At 51.8% G+C, this 23,731-nt stretch overlaps 1 protein-coding gene across 2 annotated transcripts in view; it reads right to left on the reverse strand.

Annotated features, from left to right (window-relative positions):
• Window positions 1–23,731, reverse strand: part of TSPAN9 (tetraspanin 9) — a 210,339-nt gene that overhangs the window by 91,293 nt on the left and 95,315 nt on the right. The window contains exon 3 of one of the 2 annotated variants that reach the window (XM_040462802.1): window positions 336–415. In XM_040462802.1, the coding sequence (XP_040318736.1) occupies window positions 336–398 (63 nt within the window). In that variant the 5' untranslated portion in view covers window positions 399–415. Of the gene's footprint in view, window positions 1–335; window positions 1,268–23,731 lie in introns of those variants that run through there. The other variant, XM_040462801.1, reaches the window with a different exon arrangement.

Here is a 23,731-nt window from a genome sequence, read left to right on the forward strand (position 1 = left end):
CACACCTATTTCTGCAGGTTACCCAGCTGGAGGCACTTCCAGCATGGGTTTCTTACAGGGGAGGGAGGTGGCAGCAAACTTTGTCAGCCACCTAGGAGTAGAGTAAGTATCTCCTGGAAGACAGGCAAGTTAGAGCCTCCATTCAGCCACCACGGAGAGAGAAAGGAAGAGAAAGATGAATGAAAGGGGGGGTGGGAGGACAATTTTTTAAAACCCCCACACTTACCGTTGTGCAGAAAGCAGGGCAATGCAGCAGCCAGGAGGAAGAGGGTATCACGCTAGGATAAGCAACGAAGAGGAGAGGTGGCAAAGGAGAGATAAACGCAAGGACTTACCCAGAATATCAAATTGAAGAGGAACATCATGTACTTCAAGCAGCAGAGGCAGCCTCTGGCCATGTTGCACTTCTTAAATTCTAGGAGAAAAACAAAGGACAGGTCCAGGTAAAACACCACGTACTTGCTGCCTTTGGGTGCATTGTACTTGTCAGTCTTAACGCCAGCCTCGGCGCGGCTCTGGCCCCGCGAGCCCGCGGTGCCGTAGAAGGCGCCGGCCGTGAAGCCGCGGCCGAACGGGCGGCCCGAGGTGGACGGCTTGGCAAAGTCCGAGTCCTTGCTGTCCAAAGATGGACTCCGGTGGATCGAAGAATCCTCGCTACTCGACTTCTCCATGCTCGCGTCGTTCCCGGGGGGCGCAAGGGGCGGGGGGCATCGCTCCCGGAGTGGGACGGAGGGGGCGCCCAAGTCGGGCGCGGGCTGCGGGCGGGCTGGCGGAGCCCTGCACGCCCCCTCTCTGTACCCGGGCGCACTCCCGGCCAGACCCCGTGCTCAGGGGCCGCTGCCTCTCGGACGGCGCCCCGCTCCCAGCCGCCTGGCCCGGGAGGGCTCTGCGGTGCGGCGCGGCTCGGCTCTACGCGCGCTCGCGAACGCTCTCCGGGAACTGGCTGGCCTGCGTAACTTAACGTCTTTGGGGAGGCTGCAATTTGATTTCTCTTTCCAAAGCGTCAGCTCGCCTCCCGGCTGCACCGGCCGCTCCACGCGCGGCACAGGGCGCCAGGATCCAGGTCCCCGGGCACACCTCTCCCTGCCCAGCCCCAGCGCCGAGCCCGACCACTTCGCGGGCGCTCCGCCTCCTCTCGCTCCGCGACTTTGCGGAGCTGCTCGCCGGCCCTGGGCTGCCCGGGCGCGCGGCCGGCCGTGCCGAGGGATCCGCCGCAGCTGCCACCGCTGGGCTTTCCCTGCGAAATCCCAGCCCCGACTCCTGACTCTGAAATTGCCCGGAGCCCCCTCCCCGGGCCCTCGGCCCCGCCCCCCTGCTTTGCATTCGACCAATGAGCAGTAGGCCTTACGGGGGGCGGGCAGCCTCCCCCTCCCCAATGACACATTATCTTTAATAGGATTAGCGTTCTGCTGTGTGCCTATACAAGTGCGCCGCGAGCCCTCGCTAAATGTCAAGGGCTCTGGAGCTGGGGGTAAACCAGAACCTTCATCGGAAGGCGCTGGTCTCTTCAACAGGAGAAAGGGGGGGCGGTGAGAGAAAGGGAATGGCTGGAGGTACCAACGACCCAAGGAAACCAGAGGAAAGGGCTGGGGAGGACAGAAGGAGGGAGGAAAGAAGCGCGGCCACTGTCGAGGTGGCCGCCGCCCCCCCCCCCCCACCACCGTGCACACGGGGGCCTGTCCGACCCCGGGCACACGGTCTCCCTGCTACACACACACGCTTTTGCACACGTGGGTCTAGCTACGGCTTGCAGGGAAAAGAGACCGCAGGGGAGCCGCGAGGTATGGGAAAGGCGCTTGGGGCCTCCGCGGGGCGCGCGCCGCCCTCCCCGCCCCCTCCGCGCGCGCGCGCACGCTCCAGCACACACGCGGCTCCGCGACGCTCCTGCAGCTGCGCGAGGCCCCCCAACCCCCACCGCCCCCGCGTTCCCGGGTGGGATGCGGTGCTGGCTGGGACCACAGCCGGGATGAGAAGAGTAGGTGGCAGAAGTAAGGTCCTGCCTTACCCCTCTGAATCCTGCCTATGACAGGGTGACGTAGGAGTGCTCTTGGACACAGGTAGAGTCCTCTCCCGTGAGGAGGGCACGAAAGGGGCTGGTCAAGGGAAACAGCACGAGGAATGCTCTAAGGGACTTGGGGAACATCCAGGAGGAGACTTGCATCCCACTGTAAAAAAAAAAAAAACAAAAAAACAAAAAAAAAAAAAACACGTGTGTCCCCTGGGCTCGTGCAGAAGTCTGCACTGCTGATCTGGGGCTCCCATACTTGGGAAACAAAGAAAACTAGAAGACGTGGGGGGCAAGAAGCCCACCTCTCTTTTCTGCCCCGAGGAAGAGAGTGCTGAGAGCCCCTGAGAGCAGGGCCAAGTATTTACCAAGCTCAGTATCCCAGCACCTAACAGCGGCCTTGGCCTCTAGGAGGCGCTAGACAAGGATGGCTGGAGAGAGGAGGAATTCCGGCCCCTCCGTGGGAGTGGGAGTGTGAAATGTCCACCCTGGAACCCATTAGACATTTATTCCACCTTGCTATGTGCTGAGCATGGGGCCAGGCCCTTGAGGAAACACATAAGGTGTGCTGCTCCCTGCCCTTCAGACACACACAATCTAATCAGGAAGACAGAAGGACATTAATCACCAAGGCGATGGGCAGGAACATAATTGGCTGTGGCCCAGAGGGAGGGGGGCATTAATTCCAACCACAGGGACAGGAAGACACTCCTCACAGGTTGGCTGTGGTGGTCCCATGCTGAGTCTGCACTCTCACTGGCTCACAGCCAGGGGTACAAGCACCCCACTTCTCTAGAGGGACCTGCAGTAGTGTTACTATTCTAAGCCCCTTCCCCACTCAGATGGCTGCCCAGCAATGAAAGCTAATGAGCATCACAGCCATGGCACCTTGGTCTCTTGGCTGGGCACAGTGGTCTTCTGGATGCTTTCTACAGATGAGGGGCACGTGTCTGGCTGGCTCCTGACTGAACCCACTGCCACCTGACTGGAATGGCTAATGTCTTTTGTCCTCTTCAGCCCTGACCGGCTCCCACAGGCTCCCGGCTGCCACTCCATTCTCATAACATTACTTCTTTGATGCAGGAGAGATCATTTACCAGCTGGACTGCGAGTCAGGAGACCTGTTTTTCACTCTGAGCTCAATTTTGAGCTGTGTGATCAAGAACAAGGCAGTTTGCCTTTCTGAGCTACCATTTCCTCCTCTTTAACATGGGGATTAATAGAGCCTCCCCCCAAGAGGAGTTGTGAGAACAAACTGAGCTGGCAGGTGTGAGACCAATCTGAGTACCATAAGTAAGCCCTGAGCAAATGCAAGAGCCTGTTATCACTAGTCTCAGAGATTCGGTGGTGTCAGCTAAGGTGCTCCCAGGCTGGCCCCTCTACCTTCTCAACTCTTTCCCCCTTGATTCACACCTTGTTCAGTGAGAATAGCCTCTGCATTGTCTCTGGATCTTCACCTTCGTTTCTAAGTGGATTTAGGCCAGTAACTATTTCCTGGTGGGCCAGGGTGAAGGACAGGGTAAGAGAAGAGGAGGCTGCCAGTTAACAGTTCTGCTCACTCCTGGTCACCCTTGTGGGAAGGGCATTGAAGTCCAGGTCGTCTGTCCATTAACAAAGTTCAGTGATGTCCCCTCAGGGCACCTGGCTCAGCCACTATAAGAATAATCAGAGCTTTGTAAGTCCTCATTATATCCCAAGCACCCAGCTTCACACACACTGTAACTCACCGAATCCTCATGACAACCCTACAGAATAAGGATGTTATTATCCCCATTTTACAGATGAGGAAACGGTATGATTTCAAAGCCCATTTCTTTACTCTCTTGAGCTCTAAACCAAGTTCCCACCCTTGGGAATCTTCCAGTCTAAGAGACAGAATCTAAAAGCACAACAGGGAACCTGAAATTGCATGTTCTGATGAGAGGTCATTAGATAAAAGGATCTTAGGTCAGGGGGAAGCCTTCTGCCCCCACTCCAAGACCATACCTAGAGAAGCCCAAAGTAGAGTGATATAGCACGTTTCATGACAGGACCAGCAAAGAGCGTCCCTTATGACCCCTGGAGCGAGTATGGACAGGGAAAGAGGAGGCGGGAGGGCATGTCAGGAAGACATGGGTACGGTACATGCAGGGGGCAGTGAGGAGACAGGCCTGCCTGAAAGTCAAAGTGAGCTACTGTGCACGGCCTTGCATGACACAGGAAAAGTTTGGACTTCATCCTGGAGCTTCCCAAGCAGTGGAGGCACATGACAAAATTGGTGCCCTAGGAAGCCGGGTCTGGCAGCAGCGTGGAGAAGTGAGAAGATCAGCTGCTGTGGTTGTCCTGATTTCTTAATATTTTGGGTACATAAGTAACCACCAGGGATCAAAGGTGGTCTGAGACACCATGTCTCCTGCCCACCCCCGATCCTCAACCACTTGCCATGCGCAGGAGAGCTGGAGCCCTTGAGGATCTCTGAGCATGTGAACAAGACAGAGCTGCTTTGCCGTGCCTTTTTTTTTTTTTTTTAACAACAAAAAAAGTGAAGCAAGTACAGAATCCCCAGAGGGGAGAAAGAGAAGTGAATACGTGAAATCAACGTGCAACATCTCCACTGACTGGCAACTGGGGAGATGTGGGCTCCGAGTAAATGTCAAGCTCTCTCTGCCTCTTCCCGAGTTTCTCAGGCTTGCAGTGTGAGACACAGCTCAGCTTTGGTTACTCACTCACCCACACACAATCAGAGCTGATGGGCCAACACAGATCCCCTTCCTGACCTGCACTGAATGTTTCTGTATTTGGCAGTGTGTGCAGCTCATGAGGTATCCTGTACCTCCAAGCTTCAAATAGGGCAGCCTCATCGAGAATTTAGATTAGACACGAGGTGACACTTGCTATCCTAAGGAACGTGTGAGATGGGCCACCTCTGATGAGGCTTACCTCATCCCAATTTTTGAACTCCAAAATTGGGATCTTTCTAAGCAGTATAGAAAATGCTTTAATTGCTAAGCAAACCATTTACCCATGGTACCAAAAGAAAAGAAGGCTGGGGAGGTCCCTAACAGGGGGCAATATCCCACAAGGTTTACAAGAAGGTTCAGCAGACAAGGAATGGTTAGAAGGGTCCAGAGGCAGGGGCAAGTCTCCCCTTTGCCATGAAAATTAAACAGCTACAAGGTCACATGTTACCATACTTGGCCAGGATTCAGGAGGATGGTAACAATGCCAGTGAAAGGTCAGAGTAAAAAAGAACTAGGGGTAGTTCTGGTTTTTATGCGTTAAGTTTCTGAGACTAGTAAGGAAAACAAATAGGGCTTGGCTGCAGTGACCAGGTTCACGGTTAGACAGGATTGCTCCAGACAGTCTACCAAGTGTGGTCCAGGTCCCTCGCTCTCTGGGAAGAGAGTCCCCAGCTATTTGTTCGGCCTACAATTATAGTTTGCCCACATGCCTCTGCTCTGGCCACCAGGCTTCCCCAAGGAGGCAGGGGCTGGATCTGAGCCATTCCATCACCCCCCCAGGGCCTGTCACAGTGACCACCACGGGGCTGGTACTCAGAATTTGTAAATAGGTAGAGGGGAAAGAAAGACCACCATGCCTAAGTCCTGGGTTCTCTCTAAGGATAGCCTGAGAGCCCCAAGTTCATTAACCAGAGGATGGGACACAAGCCAGAAATCTATGGAATTGTTCCTGGAAAGCAGGCTATCTGAGGCCATCAGAACCTGACGAGGGAACTCAGGAAATGTAAATTTCCCAGCTACAGATAACAGGGTATAAAGGCCACAAGGTCAACCATTTTGTTCACAGCCATATTCCCAATACATAGAGCAGCATGCAATGGGTGAGGAAACAGATAAATAAACTTACAGATCTGAAAGCCATTTTGGAGGAAGACTCAGGAAAGGCAGGAAGTGGAACACAGGGAAGACAGAGGCCAAACTGCTCATGGACCCCTCCCCATCCAGGGTGGGGATAGAGGTCCTTTAAGAGGTGCTCTAAGGACAATGCACGTTTGCCTCCACTGAGGCCCTGGTGAACTCGTGCAGGCTCCCTAGTACTGCAGTCACATCTCAAAGCTCAAGAGCTGGCCATGATCGGCCCCTGTCAGAGGCCACTCCTGGCTACTGAGAAGCCATGACTGTGAAGAGACCCTCAGCTGTGCGTCCACACTCCACAAGTGAGAGGTAAGCACACTGGTCAGAGCATATGCTGATGATACTGTGAGTAGTTAGCTCTGAGAAAACTGGGTTTCGGCTATAGACCAACCAGACCACTCATCAGGAGTACTAAAAATAAGGCTTCTAGATCATGAGGAGCCAGGTGAAGGTATGTATGGATCGTCAGAAAACCAGCACCCCTCAGCACATACCACATGCCCTTGTGACTGTGGGGCCAGAGGGGTCCGGTTCTGTGAGAAATGATGGCTCAGATGCCATCAATAACCCCTGCCCATACCCACCGCCCGACCCAACCTCCAAGAACAGAGTTCTAGCAAACTAATGTCAGGGAAGTGCTCTGGGCTTTGGGACTAGATGGACCTGCATCCAAACCCCTTCTGGAGCAAGTTATTCTAGAACTGCCGAGAAACCTAGAATGACCACTTACCCACATGTATCTCAGTTTCCACAACCACAAAATGGAGATGATAATGCACACCTCCCCAGACGGTAAGAAGCTAGAGATTAGGGGCGCCTCAGTGGCTCAGTCAGTTAAGCGTCCAACTTCAGCGCACGTCGTGATCTCACGGTTCGTGAGTTCGAGCCCCACGTTGGGCTCTGTGCTGACAGCTTGGAGCCTGGAGCCTGATTCGGATTCTGTGTCTCCCCGTGTCTCTCTCTGCCCCTCCCCTGCTCACACTTTGTTTCTCCCTCTCTCAAAAATAAAAATAAACATTTAAAAACATGAAAAAAAAAAAAGAAACTAGAGATTAAAGGTTAACACTGTAATGCACACAGCACAATGTCTGAAACAGAGACATTCAAAGGAATTGAGGCGCTATTATCATTATCAACATAATTATTATAGTAAATATGGTCCCAGTCCCCATCTAATTACAATGCAGTTGAACAGAGATACAACACATAATCAATACAAAATGTTCTGTGGCTCCAATTCTAAGGTTGAACCCTGGCAGTTCCTCTTCCTCAGGCCCTCAGTTCCGGGCCCCCTTGTCCTGGGCCCAACACCCCTGCATTTGGCCAGCCCATGGGTCCTAGTGCCATCCACCTGCCAATGTCACCTAAACGTTTACCTGGATCTGCCCCATCTTCTGAGCCCCAAGTGCACATACCCAGCTCCCACTTGCTGCCTCACAGGCAGCTCCAATTTCACATGCCCCAGAGGGACTGACCTTGCCCTAGCCCTGCTCCCCAGGCCAAACCCTCCCCTTCTCAATAAATGGCCTAACACTCAACCCATTCCTTATGCCAGGAGCCCAACACTCACCCTTGACTTCTCATTGGCACTGCCACTTGCTCCCACCTCCAATCAAACACAAGTCCTGTCCAATGAGCCACCTTCTACTTCTGTCTCCATGGGCACTGCCCTGGTCCCATCTGACACCATGTCTCACTTGGGCTCCTGCCTCAGCCCAGGACAAACTCCCGTTCCCACCTCAGCCCTAGGTCCTCGTCACAGGGCACCAACACTGTCTTCTCACTCACGGTGTTCCCCTACTTTAATCCCTCCAGAGGCTTCCCATTTCCCTGAGATTAGGGGTGTGTGTGTGTGTGTGTGTGTGTGTGTGTGTGTGCACGCGCTAGTCTACTTTCAGTTGGCATCACTGGCCCCAGCCTACTTGTCCAGCACCATTTGCAAGTAAGTATTCTTCTCTTGCTCATTATGCCCCAGGCAGCAAACCCTCTGAGCTTGCTCTCTCCTCAGAGCCTTTGCCCATGCTGTTCCCTCTGCCTGGAATGCTCTTCCTCAACCCACTACCTGACTTAGTTGTACGCACCCCTGAGCTCTTGCAAAAGAGTTTCTTCTGGTTTGCTGGTTACCCCCACAGCCCACACCGAAGCTCCCCTGCCCATCAACAATACAGCCTCAGCACCACCCGCCTCTTCTTGCCTAGCACAGTTTGAAAGTATACATTCATGGGGCGCCTGGGTGGCTCAGTCAGTTAAGCCACTGACTTTAGCTCAGGTCATGATCTCGCGGTTTGTGAGTTTGAGCCCTGCGTCGGGCTCTGTGCTAACAGCTCAGAGCCTGGAGCCTGCTTCAGATTCTGTGTCTCCCTCTCTCTCTGCCCCACCCCTGCTCACACTCTGTGTGTGTGTGTCTCTCTCTCTCAAAAATAAGTAAACATTAAAAAAAATTTTAAAGAAAGTACACATTTATTGAGTGACAATTTGCCATCTGACTCTCCTATTTGACCATGAACCTGAGGGCAGCAGGGATTGGGTCTGTTTTTCTCACTGCTGTGTACCCAGTACAATGCCTGACCAATGGTGGGGGCTCAATAAATACTTGATAAATGAATGGGGGCTCAATGCAGGGTGTGCACAGGGCAAGCCAGTGTCATTAGGAAGGGCCTTCCAGATGTATGGTCACCTCGGGCCACCTAAGGAACAAAACCTCAAGATACTAGTTACCTGTATGATCTCTAGTTCCTCAACTACAAAACAAGGATCTCGGACTAGGTGGTTAAAGGCACTTTCCAGAGTTCCAGCCCTGAAATTCCCACTTGTGAAATGGGAAGATGGGCAGGACTGGACAGGCAGAGGGCAGGAGGAAGAGTGTGCTGGGAGGGGAATGGCTAGGCAAAGCCAGAGGGCAGAAGAGTGCCCAGGACATCCAGGAAGGACATGTCTACATGCCCAGCCAAAACGAAGCTTTGCTGAAAGTGCATGAGGGAGAGAGGTGGGGCTGGAGCAGAGATGACCCTGGATGCCAATTAAAAATCTACATAGGTGTTTCCCCACCTCCTCCTCCCCCTATGCCTCTTGTTGACTCCACCTTCCTCCACCCACACTCCCACCAAGATGAACACGTTCAAAGTCGCCATTTCCTCTGCCTGGAACTCCCTCTCCACACTTCTCTGACTGGCTAACTTTCACAGCCCAGGTGGCATCCGGGTGGCCTCCTCCTAAAGTCTGTGCCCCTCCTTGGAGCTCCAGAGCCCGTCGCAGCACAGCACTGCCCATTTGCCACCCTCCCCGACCCCAAGACTGCACTCCTTGAGAGCACAGGCTGTGTCCATCACCTTTGCAGGCCAGCCCTTCGTAGTGTCTCGCACATTGTGCTCTTAAACATACAGGCACTCTTAAATACCACCAAACTCTTGAGTGAGGCAGTGAGGGTCTTTGAGGGGCTTGTGAGCCAGGAATAGTCGCTCTTTAGAAAAATGCCCCTTGGCTTAGAGCAGGGGAGGCTTTAAGCAAAGAGCAAGAATGGACACTCCCAAAGGACAACAGTCTTTTCTTTGAGGCGGTTTATAGAGTAAGAGGCAGCAGCGGAAGCTGAGCCCTGGAAGCATAGGCTGGTGGTCCACCTGTGCGATGCCCACCTCTCAGGCCCTTTTTCCCAAGAAAGTCCCAAACCAGCACCGTCTTTCATCCCAAGCCCAATCAGCATCCCGAAAGGGCCTGGTGTGCAACACATTGTGCTGGACAGATGTACCCAGACCCACAGATGCACACACACTGAGCCATTCACTCCAGGGAGACAGAGAGAAAGAAAGGATTTGTTATTAGTACTTATCAAAGAGGGCAGGTGGCTTCAGGGAGGATGAGATAAGGCCAGACCGCCAGGCACAGGGACGTGTGATGAAGCCTGAGGTTTATTGCCATGCACCAGTGGAAATTTACTGACCCAGCAAATCCAATATTCCTAAACCACTCCACAGAGGGCACTGACTTGCCGGCGGGGACCGCGCTCTCTGACCCAGCATCCAGCCTGCCTGCGAAGCTGGCCCTTCCACCTGGGACCCTTCCGCTGATTCAGGAGCTGCTGCCTGCTGCCTCCCCTCTTCCCTCCGTCCCTCCGCTGAGCCTGGAACCACCGTCGGGAAGGGCAGTGTGTGAGTGGCACTTGGGGATGCTCTAAAGAAGATGGAGAAAACACAGTGCCCCGGGATCCACCAGCTCTGAAGTCCTCACGGGAAGGGAGCCCACACTTGTTCTGCCCCAGCTGAAGACAATGAGAAGCGTGTGGGTGAGCGGAGGGGAGACATATTTGGGCATCCCTATTGGGTACTACCAACTTGGCTGTCGAAGGACTCCCAAGTCTCAGGGCGCATGAAGCCACTTGTGGTCTCTGAACTCTCACCAGCCATTGGGTAAAGTGCGGCAGCAGCACCGGCCAAAACCCCACTGCATCTCTCTTCCCTCTGCCTGCCTCAGGCAGACCCACATCCATGCAGCTAAGTCAGACAAGGTGCCTCCAGCTGAGGGGGCCTCAGAGAAACATCCATCCCAAACCTGGAGGCATCTTTCTCATGTCATAGTAGTTAAGATGAAAATGGTCACCAACCACACCTTTCAGTCTGCTATTTGGGTTTCCAAAGCTGTCACGGTCCTGCTATGTTCTTCCAAAGCCTCCCAGATTGTGCCACAGGGCTGTTGTAACCCAATCTTAAATGACGCGTACCCAACCATGTTCCCCTGACCCAGATGTGCCCAACACATGCTAGAATGCAGATGGCATGCACACACGTTCCCTGTCACGGCCCCCCCTCCTTAAGACTGCCAGCCCCACTCTGCCTCCCAGCTGCCACAGTCTCCTTACTGCCTCCAGTCCTCCTCCTAAACTCCCCCCGCCATAGGCTGCCACCATCACTGTCCAGAGACAGAGCTCAGGGATGCCACACTGCCCCTCTCACCGGCTCAAAAGCTTCACTGGCTCCATGGGGGATTTAACACAAACACTCAAGCTTGGCATTTGAGACCTTCCACACTGTACTTTGTGGGCCTTATTTCCCACGAGTCCCTGACCTGTGCCCTGTGTCCCCAGCAGTCAGAGCTCCTCACTGTTCTCTGGACACGTCCCCACCTCCCCGCCTTGATACGCTGGCTCGTGCACTGCCCGCTACCCATGAAGGCTCCCTCACCCATCTCTGTCTTTAGTAAATGGTTCTGGACTCACCTCAAATGCCACATCCTCCATGAAGAAGACTCTGATCCTAAGGGTCCCCCAAAACTTAGAGGCCCTCTTCTTGTTCTTAACCTCTCTTTGAGGGACTAAGTTCACTCTGCCTTGAATCATGGCTGTTTGCATAAATGTCCTCCTACAAGATGACAGAAAGATCTGAGGGGATGAACTCACCGGTATGCCTCTTGCAGCAACCAGTCGGATGTGTGGTGGACACTTAAGAAATCTGAAGGCAAATTAACTGAATCCCTCACACAATCCCCATGGCCCCCAAGCCTCACCCCCACCTTCATCATATGTACTCACCTCAACCCATGAATTGGACACCCCTGACACTGCCCTCAGCCTTTCTGGTAGGTGCTCCCCTTGCTAGATCACTGGCATTTGTCCTCCCTTCTGGAGGCCCTTTCTGGGGTCACCCACCAGATCTGGCCATCTCCTGAACCACCGGAGAGCTCAGATGTCCAGCCTAGAGCTCAGTGTGGCTGTGTTCTGCGAGGCCCCATGTGCCTGGGTGGCTATGTGTCATTCATCCCCCAAGCTCTGGCCCCAAGGGGCGCTTCTATATCCCAGTTGGGCCAAATGCCAGGGCACACCTGCTCTTCCCCTCCCCCACACCACTGCCAGAGGAAATGCCAGCCCGTAGCCTCGGCCGGACACAACAGGGACAGGCACTGAGCACTGGCACTGCCCCTCTCTCCCTCCACCCCCAAGCCTGAGCCTGACCAGCATCCAACCTGGCTTATCCCCGATCCTTCCATGAATGCACGCTCAACCATGCGGCCCTGTCTGCCCATAAAGAGAGCACAAGACAAACACTCCTGCTGCCGGGAGCCAGGCAGAATGAGGGGCTGGGGCCCCGGTCCCAGCTCGGACACCTGCTATCGGTGTGACCTGCATGACCAGAGGCATACTCTGAGCACACATTTGTTAATTGAATGAATGAATGAGCACACATTTTCTTGTGTGTAACCTGGGGCTGGGTATGGTTGTGAGGGACAGATGAGGCATGGTCTGGGAAACTGCTTCATCAAATGGACAGTTCTACGCTTCGGAACCTTCCAGCCACACACACACCGTAACCATCCAAGTTACATGAACTCCATGTAAAGTCAAAGGACACTATACTGGTTACTAATCACTGAAGATTTCCTGGGCTCACTACCGTGGGTGTTGCTGAGAAGCATCAGATCTTAGGAGCTAAAGATCCATTTGAGGGAAGAGCAACAAAATGAAAGGACAGCAGGCGACAGAGACCCATGCGCATGTGCCAAAGCAGGTGGTACACACGGAGTGCTCAGGTGACCAGCCCGAGGACGGTGGGCCTATCTGGGAACTCTTCCTGGAAAAAAACAGGATGCATGCTGAGCTCTCACCCTCACTGAAGGAGAGCAGAGGATGGGGTCCCACATGCCCGAACACTGTAAGCAAAGACATGTGACTCAGCTTGTTCAAGGGGCTTTCGTACCTAAGACTGCATGTGATATTCACCACACTCCTACCAGATACATGAGGAGGGCTGTCATCTCAGTATATGAACAAGGAAACTAATCACCAAAGAGAGGAGAGGGCTTGTCTAAGCTAGTTAGGGGCAGGGGCACCTGGGTGGCTCAGTCGGTTAAGCATCCGACTTCAGCTCAGGTCATGATCTCATGGTTTGTGAGTTCGAGCCCCACATCGGGCTCTGTGCTGACAGCTCAGAGCCTGGAGCCTGCTTCAGATTCTGTCTCTCTCTCTCTGCCCTTCCCCCACTTGTACTCCATCTGTCTGTCTCTCTCTCAACAATAAACATTAAAAAAAATTTTTTTTAAGCTAGTGAGGGGCAGAGTTGGGACTGAACCTATGTCTCCTGACTTCTAAACCAGAGACCTATCCTTACACCAAGTGGTTTTACCTGGTCCCAGCACTGGAGTCTGCCTTTATGCACGAAGCAGACCCCTATTGAGGCATGCACAAGGCGTGCTACATACACAGAGGGGGGTGAAGGAAAGGGAAGGAATGAGATGAGATTCATCATCAGGATGCCCAGCCAGGAGTGACAGAGAAGCCCCACACATGGCACCGGGGACCAAGCCCTGTCACACCAGCACTCCCAACACCAGCTTGAATCACCCCCTCAGCCAGCATGTCCCTCATGCTCTTTCTGACCTCACACAGTAGGAACACATGTATGTGCTTTGCCAAATGAAAGCACACAGAGGCCCTACCCTCCAAAGCCACTGTCCACGCAGAGTAGAGATAATAAGCCAGTGGTGGGCTGCTAAATGCTTTAACAAACAGCTCTCCAGCAGAAAAAGCCATGAATTGTAGTGCTTGCCAGTTTCTACAGTGTAGATACTCCCACCATGGCCAATTTCAGGCTACCAATGGCTTAACAAACAGCTGACAAATTTCCTGATTATTTACTAATAGGCTCTTGAGAGCAAGTACCCATAGGCTCCAGCAAACCACTGTAATAGCCCAGCTCCCTTCCCTCCAGAAGAAATTCCACAGCAAGGAGAAGAAACCCAGTACCATCCTGTCCTCCTGCCCAGTAGAAGAAGTCTCATGGTTAGGGTGTAGGAGTAGGAACGGAGGCCAGACAAGTCCTGGTGAAGGCATGAAGCAACCCTCTGTCTGGTCTCCTGGGGTGCCCCACAGGGGCCTAATAACCAGAGAAAGCCCACTGACATTAGCTCCTGTACTACAGTGACCCTGTCATACAAGTCAGGCCAGGTTACTACTTGGCTCAGAACCCTCTAATGGCTTCCCATCTCTCTCAGAGTAAAAGATAAAGCTCACACACACACACACACACACACACACACACACACACACACACACCACACACCACTCACTGTCCCCACTACAGCCACACTGTCCGTCTTGCTGTTTCTTCCAGCAGAGGTCTTATGCTGGCTGTTCCCTCGACTGGAACATTCTTCGTCTAGATCTCTGCATGGCCAGCTCTCTGATCTCCTTCACACCTTCATGCCAAAGCCACCTTCTCAGTGAGCCCTTTCCTGGCCACCCCATTTAAAACTGTACCTCCCCCCTCACACTCAATCTCTCCTACCCTGTTCAGCTTTCTCCATCACACTTATCCCCAACATACAATATAATTTACAGGTAGACCTCAGAGATATTGCGAGTTCAGTTCCAGACTGCTCTAATAAAGCGAATGTCGCAATAAAGTGAATATCATGGTAGTGCAAGTATTGCAATAAAGCAAGTCAACTGAATTTTGGGGTTTCTCAGAGCACAGAAAAGTTTAAACTACTGTAGTCTATTAAGTATGCAACAGCATTATATCTTTTTTTTAAAAAAGTACAGGGGCGTCTGGGTGGCTCAGTCGGTTAAGCATCCAATCTCGGCTCAGGTCATGATCTCGCGGTCCGTGAGTTCGAGCCCCGCGTCGGGCTCTGTGCTGACAGCTCAGAGCCTGGAGCCTGTTTCAGATTCTGTGTCTCCCTCTCTCTATGACCCTCCCCTGTTCATGCTCTGTCTCTCTCTGTCTCAAAAATAAATAAACGTTAAAAAAAATTTTTTTTAAGTACATACCCTTAATTTTAAAATATTTTACTGCTAAACAGCGCTATCATCTGAATCTTCTGCGAGTTGTAGTCACTGATCACAGGCCACCATAACAAATGAAAATCGCGAGAATTACAAAAACTTGACACAGAGACCAAAGTGCACAAATGCTGTCGGAAAAATGGCGCCCACAGACTCACTAGATGCAGGGTTGTCACAAACCTTCAGTTTGTAAGCAATGCAAGGTCTGCAAAGCACAATAAGGAACAGCACACTAAAACAAGGTATGCCTTTGCTTTTTTGTTAATCGATTACGATCTCTCTCCCCCACCAGACGGAAGTCCTGTGGGGGTGGGGATGTGGTGTGTTCATTCCTTGCTGACTTCTACAGCCCAGAACAGAGCTTTCCCTGTGGCGGGTACTCAGTATGCACTTGCTGGATGAATGAATGCTGGAGGACACCCCTGCCTCATCCTCAAGGTGCCATTTTGGCTTCCCAAGAGGAGGTAACTGGGGAGTGAGGGAGCCCAGTGGTAAGTGCCCACCTGATTAGGACTCAAGATACCTGTGTCCTCCCGCTGACCTGGCCCAGCAGCACCCTCCACCCCCACCCCACGCCTCATTTTCTCTCTTCATTTGGGCTGGAATGGGACCCTACATAGCTAACCCAGGGCAGTACCAAGGGCCAGGGCTAGAGCCAGACAGGACACCAAGCTGAAGGCCTCTGAGCTTAACAGTAGGAGGCTCTGGAGGCAGGTTCAAGGCATTCCCTTAAAAGGTCTTCAGAAAGACAAGCTCTTTGCTTCTCCTCTGCACCACCCACACCTGAGCCTCCAACACCACACACCACCCCCCGTTCCCCCAGCCCCGAGCCTAGAAGAAACCCCCAAAGAATACTCTCCACCCCAGTAGTTAGAGCCAGTGGAGCCCCAACTCCACGCGGCTGCCCCATCATGCCTCAGGCGGGCTCCCCACATGCAAAGCAGCCAGCTCATACTGCTATTTTAAGCTCTGCGGGCCCAGCTGTAGCACGTAGCCACAGCGGGCCAGAGGCCCGGGCTGGAGGTAGGAGAACTCGCTAAGAGTGCTGACCTGGGGAGCTCAGAAAGGGAGTGCCGGCCACCCTGCATAACACCAGCCCTTCCTTGGTGGGGCCGGAAACTCCCAGTCCACACCCTCAAATCCACCAGCCATGGGGAAAGTGAATCAAGAGCTGCATTGGGCACACCCAGATTCCATTTCTGAATGTGACCCCCTGAGTTTCCACATTAAAATGACTCCTTGCCCCACCCAGACAACCTCAGAAATTCCAACAAAGCTGGAGCTAGCGGGGCACCCATCTTCCAGGACCTGGCCACACGAGCACACACCACAAATGCAGAGTGAATGAAGGGAGCTAGCCCACTCTTGTCTGAGAACAGTTTATTCACCGAGTCCCTCTCCACCCCTCTCCCCGACTCCAGTCCCCCCTCAGTGACTCTGCACACTGCTAGGCACACAGCCAGACTCAATGAATACTTGTTTACTAAATGAGTATTTCCAAATGTATTCTGAAACCAAGTATGGTCAGGGGACAAGCTAGTCTTGATTACTTTTATCATCTTTAATGTATACATTTCGGGGCACGTGAGTGGCTGTATCGGTTAAACATCTGACTCTTGATTTCAACTCAGCTCATGATCCCACTATTCATAAGATCGAGCCCTGTGTCTGCACTGACAGCTCAGAGCCTGCTTGAGATTCTCATTCTCTCTCTCTCTGCCCCTCCCCTGCTCGCACACACTCATGCTCTCCCTCTCAAAATAAATAAATACTTAAATATATATGTGTCTATATACACACACATGTACATATGTGTGTGTATATACACACATGTATATGTGTGTATACATATATATATGTATATACACACACACATACATATATATGCATTTCTACTGCCATCATCAGGCACCAAAACTGAGAATAAAGACTATAGGACCAAGGAACCAGTAGAGGTTAGTAACAAAATCGGGATGCTCCAGGCCGCACCCCTTCCAGGGAGAGCTGCCACCCCTCAACTCCTGGGGAATAGTTACACTGTGTTCTCTGGGAAGCATGTCCCCTGAAGTTGTGTGACATGGAGGCCCCGCCCCTTCCATCAACCACAAACTGGCTTGAGAAACAACACACAGAACAGAAAGTCTGAGTGCAGGCTATTCCCACCCCAACCTGATGCTACAGGACATCAGTAGACCCTCCCAGGGCAGGATGGGTCACACGTGCAGGGAGCTCCCGGCAGCAACCCACAGCTCTAATTGCTCAGTTTAAGCAACATCAGCAGCAGAGAAAAGGGAAAAGTGACCCAGAAGTTGCTCTAATTAGGGAGCTTTGGGACCTCTCTTCTTGCTACCCATCTATCTCAAGGCTGAAGCAGCCACCCACACGGTAAAGCAATAGATTCACCACCCAGTCTAGGGGGATGGAGGGGGAAATTCCTTGAATTTTCTTGTTGGAAGAAGATCCCAGAAGCTATGGGTCTTCAGAGATGGTCTGATTCATTTCTCTCCTCCCCTCCCCTTCCCTGGCTTTAATCAACCTAGACGGATGCTTTGGAACATTTCTATTATAATTATAAAAGCAATGACGATTGCGCGCAACTACAGAAAAGTGTATATTGTTCAGAGATTTTGCATAAGGAAGGGTCTCGCCTCACAAAAGTAGGCTGCAGCACACGCCACTGTATGGGAGGTGATGCGACTTGCACCGAGCCAGTCACTGAAGGGCCACAACCAGGTCTTCACAGCCCTGATCCAGTGCCCTTTCCAAGTGCTGGGTTCCCTCCAAAACACAGTTCTCTTAGTGTGGCTCCCAAGGCCACCTACTTCCAAATCCTTGAGTGTCCTGATACCAAAGGAAAATTCCTGAGCCCACTCTGGCCTTCCAGAGTCCCCAACCATGACAACCCCCCCCCCCCCCTGTTAATAAAACCTCCAAGGGACTCTAAACTGTGCTCAACTTGGAAAGGCCCCGCCAGCCCTTCTTTTCACTACGCACTAGCAAATCCTCCAGGCCTAGAGGCTGTTTGGGTACAAGACCCCCACTGCTCCCTTTGGTTCATCTCCTGAAGATACATCTGCACATAATCACCAAAGTCACCCTGAGACATTTCTGTCAGTAATCTGAAGTCACACCAGCTGGGAAGACAATCCTGGCCAACAGCTCCCCTCTCCAGCAGGAACATATCTGCCAAAATCACTCTGTCAGCCTAAGCCCATACTCACAGACGTGCCTAATGAAGAGGGACACGGTGGGGCGGGGTGGGGGGGGGGGTTAGGAAGGGAAGGAAGAACAGAATGGTAGGATTAGGTCACTCCAGGGCTGCTTTTCTTTCCCTCCTGCATGTGTCATCAAAGACATAGCACTCTGCCTCTGATTGTTCACTTTCAGATACGCTCTCACCCTGGCTCTCACCCTGACAAAGTGGATACCCAGCTCTCCCTATGTCAGCCGTGGAGTCGGCTTTCAACCCGCACTCCATCATCTGTTCTGACCTTGTATCCACCATTCTGTCTTGGACTGCACTCCTGTGTGGCTATTCCAGCCTTAGGGAGGGCTACATGGGCTGGCTCAGCTCTCCACCAGCCTGCCCCAATTCTGGGCTTCAATTAGCATCCCCTCCCTTGGCATGGAGGCTCCTCAGGTTGATGGCGCAGATACAGATCTCCCCGTCCTCATGACCCCAACACACACCTGCTCCCCCACCCTCCCTGCTCGCCACCCCCGATCATGAGTCTCCTTGACTCAGCCTGGGCAGCCCGAGCGGGCAAGTCTTGTCTTTGTAAATGGACTGTCAGCTGCAAGAGAGCAGAGCACGAGTCAATTCCTGCTGTGTCCCCTTAGCATCCAGTCATGTGCCAGTGACTCAGTAACCACTTGTGGAGTGAATGAACGAAGTCTGAAAATCTAGCCCAGCCAGCTCTCCTGGTGGTATCTGGTGCTTACAAGAAAAAAATGCATGTGTGTCGGGGCAGGGGGGTGGGCAGGGGGGGAACTATGGGGTGAGAGAAAGAAGAGAAAGAGACATGCTCACTCACATAAGGACAAGAGCAAGGCAATCAGCTCAGAGGGCCACAGGCCCAAGGGAGCCTGGTAGGGTGTACCGACAGCTTCCATACCTCCCAATATCCTCTGTCAGTGACCAGAACTGGCAAATTAGCAATTTCCTCGTTCCATCAGCAGAGCATCTCCCAAGCAGAAAGTCTGTCTGATCTGGGTGAATTAATTGAGTAATTAACTTCCCTAATCTGCTCCCTCCAGGCCTACCTTCCAGAAAGGGATAGCAGCAGCCCAGGGGAGGGCTGATAAGGGGCAGGAGAGAGACCACTTGCCCCCTTGGGATCCTGCAGCCTTCTCCACCAGCCTGTGCCACAGCACACACAGCCCGCCAGACTTCAAACCCTGCTCATGGCAGTGCATGTGCTCTGACTGTGGCACCACCTCTCAATCTGCTTGGATACGGGCTATTTTTGAGCTCGTTACTGAGGCTTCTGTTTGAGGCCAGTTTTGAGCTCTGGTGCCCAAGGGACATCACAGGCAACCTGTCGGATACAGCAAAGGAGCAGGGAGGAGCAGGTGGAATGAATCTGGGCAAAGACTAATGCAAATCACAAGAGGTATATGACTGCTGTAAAGGGCTGGCTGGCAGAGTGGGCAGCAGGAAGGCACATAGGACGAGGCCACAAGACCCAGGTGTGAGGCCCAGCTTTGTCTTTGAGAACCATGTGACTTCGGGCAAGCCACTTAATCCCTGTGAGCTGCAGTTTCCCCATCTACAAAATGGGCATAATGTCTCCCTCCCTCCCTCCAGGGCTGTCTTAGGAGCCGGTGAGCCCAGGAAGAGCGGCTCGCTGATGTCCAATCTGCACCCCTCTACAGAAGCCTCCTGAAGAAGACCGTACAAGGCAGCCAAGTGACTGTGCCTGAACACCGCCTGGGCATCACCTCGCAGCTCTAACTACCGTAAAGCTGTTCCTTATTCTGAGCTCTCCACCTTAGAGACGTGGATGGGGTGTGGGGAGACATGGGCCACAAACTCAGTCACATCAGTATCAAATCCCAGCTCTGCCCCTTGACAAGTTACTTAACTGCCCTGCACCTCAGTTTCCTCATCTGAATTATGAGTCTCATAAATGCCTAACAACACGCCGAGTCGATGATCTACATACAGGGCCTGATTCAGTGCCTGGAACACCCTACGCTCAATAAATAGTAGATAATATTTCTTTTAATTATTATCATCATCATCATTATTCTGGCTAATAGAATTAGGTCTTCCCTCCGGAGCAGTAAAACAGAGGCCTCATTCCTCACCCAGGTGCCAAGCTTTCCCATGTAAGAAGGCAGTATCACGTGCCCCTGAGTCTTCTCTTCTCCAAGCAAAACATCCCCACTCCTCTCTGCTGGTACTACAGATCCTTTGCCTCCCTGCCCACTCTCCTCCCGGCGTGTCCCGGTCTGCCAACGCCCTCCCTAAGATGCAGTGCCCTCAACTACTGCATCTGATCGATACAGTACCTCCAGCACCCACCTCAGCACCCAGCACATAGCAGGGGTGCAGCAACTGTTGGTGACAGAGCAGTGATGAAGGGGCTGGACACTATGCTCCATGGAGTCTGAACATTGCAAAGGGCAACAGGCTGCAATAGCTCTTGATCTGGACACTGTTTCCACCAGTGCGGTGGTGCAGGCACTGAACTCCCTTCATACTGTGTGTCAGACCGTCACAAACGTAAAGCTCCGAGCAGCACCAGGGCCTGCCTGGGGGTGTCACATCAAGCATTTGAAGCCTGAGCTCCCCCTTCCACATTCCTGCAGGTTTCTAAATCTAAGTATAACTGTAAACATTCGCCCCTCACCTTTCTTCTTGTTAGTTTCTCTCCGTTGTTACAGCACACTTGTTAAAGTCCTGATTCTATCAACCAATGTATTGGTAAATTATTTCTCTTAACGTTCAGAAGAGCACAGAATTTTTGCATTAGAATGGATGTTAGAGATCATCAAGCTTAATCTCTTCCATATCCAAATGAAGAAATCCCAGACTAATGAAGTAACTTGCCCAAGGACATCTGTAATTTTGCAAAACTGAGACTTGAGCCCTGGATCCTTCCTTTCAGCCCAGATCACTAATAGTAATGCTATAAAAATCTGAGTACCTACCTTGTGCAAGGATTTCAATAGCTATTTTCCCCAATCCTCTTAACAAGCCTGAAAGATAAACACTGCTTTCCCTACTTGACAGATGAGAGAGCTTAGGTGATTCATCCTGGACCACATAGACCAGGAGTACATGGCCAAGCTAGGAAAGGAACGTGCTCTTTCTCCAGAAGCCCTGTTCTAAGCCGTCAAGCACTGGAACACTTCCACCAGGATGTCCACTAGGAATGCAAAGCATCAGGCCTAAATCTACATTTGTTACTTCTCTCCCCGCCACCTACCTGTTCCTCCTTTGCTATTTAATACTCCTACTCTGTTAATAGCATCACCACCAACTTCGTCACTTGATCTAGAAACCTAGAGAGGTTCCTCAGACTCTGTTACTTTATCTCTTCACCCTGCAGATTCAAGCAAGCCTCTGTGCCCCCACAACCCCTCCCCTTGGCCAAAACTCCTCAGTTGTATCTCCTTCTCATAAAACCAACAAAAGGCTATTCCCAAAACTTCCTGCCTGGTTCCCCCTTCCCAGCTTGCTCCAGTTCCTGAACACCTTCTACAGTAGCCCTCACCAGCATCTCTCGGAAAGAAACTGATCTTCTGTTGCTCCAGCTTAAAACCTTTGTTGATTCTATTCCAAATTTCTTTTATCACAACCTCGCAGGCTTGTCACTCAAACTCCTATGCATCCTGCAAGACTCAACTCAACCCTCATTCTGGTTCCTGCCCTCCTGACTCCCCTGAGTCAGTCAGTCTTTCTGATGAAGGCTTTGCAAGCACCTCTACCATGGTGCCTCACACACTGTACTTCCTTCACAAGCCTTTCACCCCTTTGGAGGTGAGCTCCTTGAGGGCAGGAAGGTGACATCTCTGTATCCCCGGCTCCAATCTGTGGATTTGCTAATTTACTCAACCTTGAAAACACTCCATGGATAACTGTTGAGGAAATTAGCTGTTTTCATTAGTCAGGGCTCTGTTTATGCTTTTAGTATGAAAAACAAACCATTAGGTTAAAAAAAAAAAAACCTGTGTCTTAGGATCAAATTTATTTTAGAAAGATGATGTTAATATACTGACTGATGGGGTCCTTGTTAAAAGATGTGTGAAATCCAAGCCTCCTGGACAGGAGCTTGCTTTGAAGGCATCAATGACAATAAGGAAAAGAAAAACCCAAACCGCAAAAATAAAGAATCTGAGCTGTAGTAGATGTGTGACTATGACCCAAATGAATTAACTTGCTAATTGTTTCCATTTGCTTTAATCTATAGCAACTCCCAGATTAGTGTTTGTTCCAAACTGCAGGTCATTGCTCATTAATGGGTTATGAAATCAGTTTAGTGGGTCAGGAAGAGTATTTTTAAAAACTAAACAGAAAATGCTAGAATGAGATATCTCACATGGTAATTTCATGAAACATTTTTTCAGATGTAGCATGCACATGTATGCGGGCATAGATGCACACACATGTGCATACAGACATGCGCATGCACGCACACACATGTGTGCACACATGAGAACAGGGACTTTATAGGCATGAAGTTCAGAGCTGGCTACTTTCTGCAAGGGCCACACCTGGTCAGGAAGGTTTACCCAGCTACAGGAAACACCCTAGATTCGTCCTCTGAGATGGAAATGTGCTTAAAGATGCCAAAATGTTATGTGCACCATGAGAAAACAGCAAGTTTTGTCATTGTGAAAACTCGTCCCTGGCTCATTTGATCCAGCGACATCATCTGCTGGGCAGAGTTCTGGCTAGAAATGTGGGCACAGGGTACTCGCCTGCATAACTGGGAGAACAGAGCCCACCTCCAAGTGAAGCAAAATCTCAAATGGACAATGTATAATATGGACTCTTTATTCATGTATTCCTCTCTTGATGGCTGAAACAAAGTTGGTTTAAAAAATGCATGAAGTTAGCTCAGCACAGAACTATACCTTCCTACCCCATTAAATGAGAGCAAACCAATTCTGAATTGAGCCAATATTTTATCCATTACAAATTCTACTCAGCTGTCTTGCATCATGTGTCGAAAGTAGACACCATCTCCCACTGGTTCTCCAAAACAGAAGGAAGACATCATACCCTCATGCATTTAAAGGCTCCATGCAGAGGACGATGGCCTCACGTCTTGCTTCATTTAGGGCAGTATGAGGGGACTGGACTCAAAATGCAAGGGGAAGCCTTCACAAGAAAGCTGTTAAGGACAGGGGCAGGTGAGTGAAGCACGCGCCAGCTACCACCCTGGGCGGGCTGAACCCTGGTCCACCTGCAGTCCGAGCGGCCGAGTGGCGGGTGTGTAATGCGCCCAGCATGGAACCAGCAAGGTCCCTTCCTTCCTAGATGACTTTGGGAGGTGCCTTCCTGTCTGTGGCATCCATGGTTCCAGGATGAGGCGGGATGGTGACTGTGGGGTTGCCACAAACAATCGGCCCTCCCCCCAGGGCCCCACGGCCTATTTCCAGCTCCTGATAGTTCCTGTCTAATGCCAGCGTGGACTGAGGAATCCAGGGCATCCTGGGCTCAGCATTGTTCAAATCACACATTCCTCTTCATGAAAAGCTACTGAATAACTCTCATTCCTCAACCCTCCCAGGAGAAACCACATCAGAGGATAAGCAACCAGATCCCGTGTGTGATGGGAACAAAGGGGGACAGCGGGAGCCATAGGGTGTCTCCACCACTGTCCATCAGACCCTCTGCAGCGGATACACAGACTGCCCAGAAGGTTCACCTGCCCCATCCCACAGGCTGACCCCACTCTCAAACCTTGGCAGCAGGAGCAGGTGTGAGCTGCCCGAGCCAACCTGTATCCTTGGCCCAGACACACTGCTTTCCAAGTGTCCAAGTTTCTATGCCATCCTTCCCCTGACTTTTTGTGAATACCCCCATTAAACCCTCAGGGAAAGGAAGAAGACTGCCCATGTTTGTTGAGAACCTGAGTGTCAGGCACT

Source organism: Herpailurus yagouaroundi, unplaced genomic scaffold, assembly GCF_014898765.1.
Source record: "Herpailurus yagouaroundi ecotype Mexico unplaced genomic scaffold, PumYag 355, whole genome shotgun sequence".
Taxonomy (NCBI): Eukaryota; Metazoa; Chordata; class Mammalia; order Carnivora; family Felidae; genus Herpailurus; species Herpailurus yagouaroundi.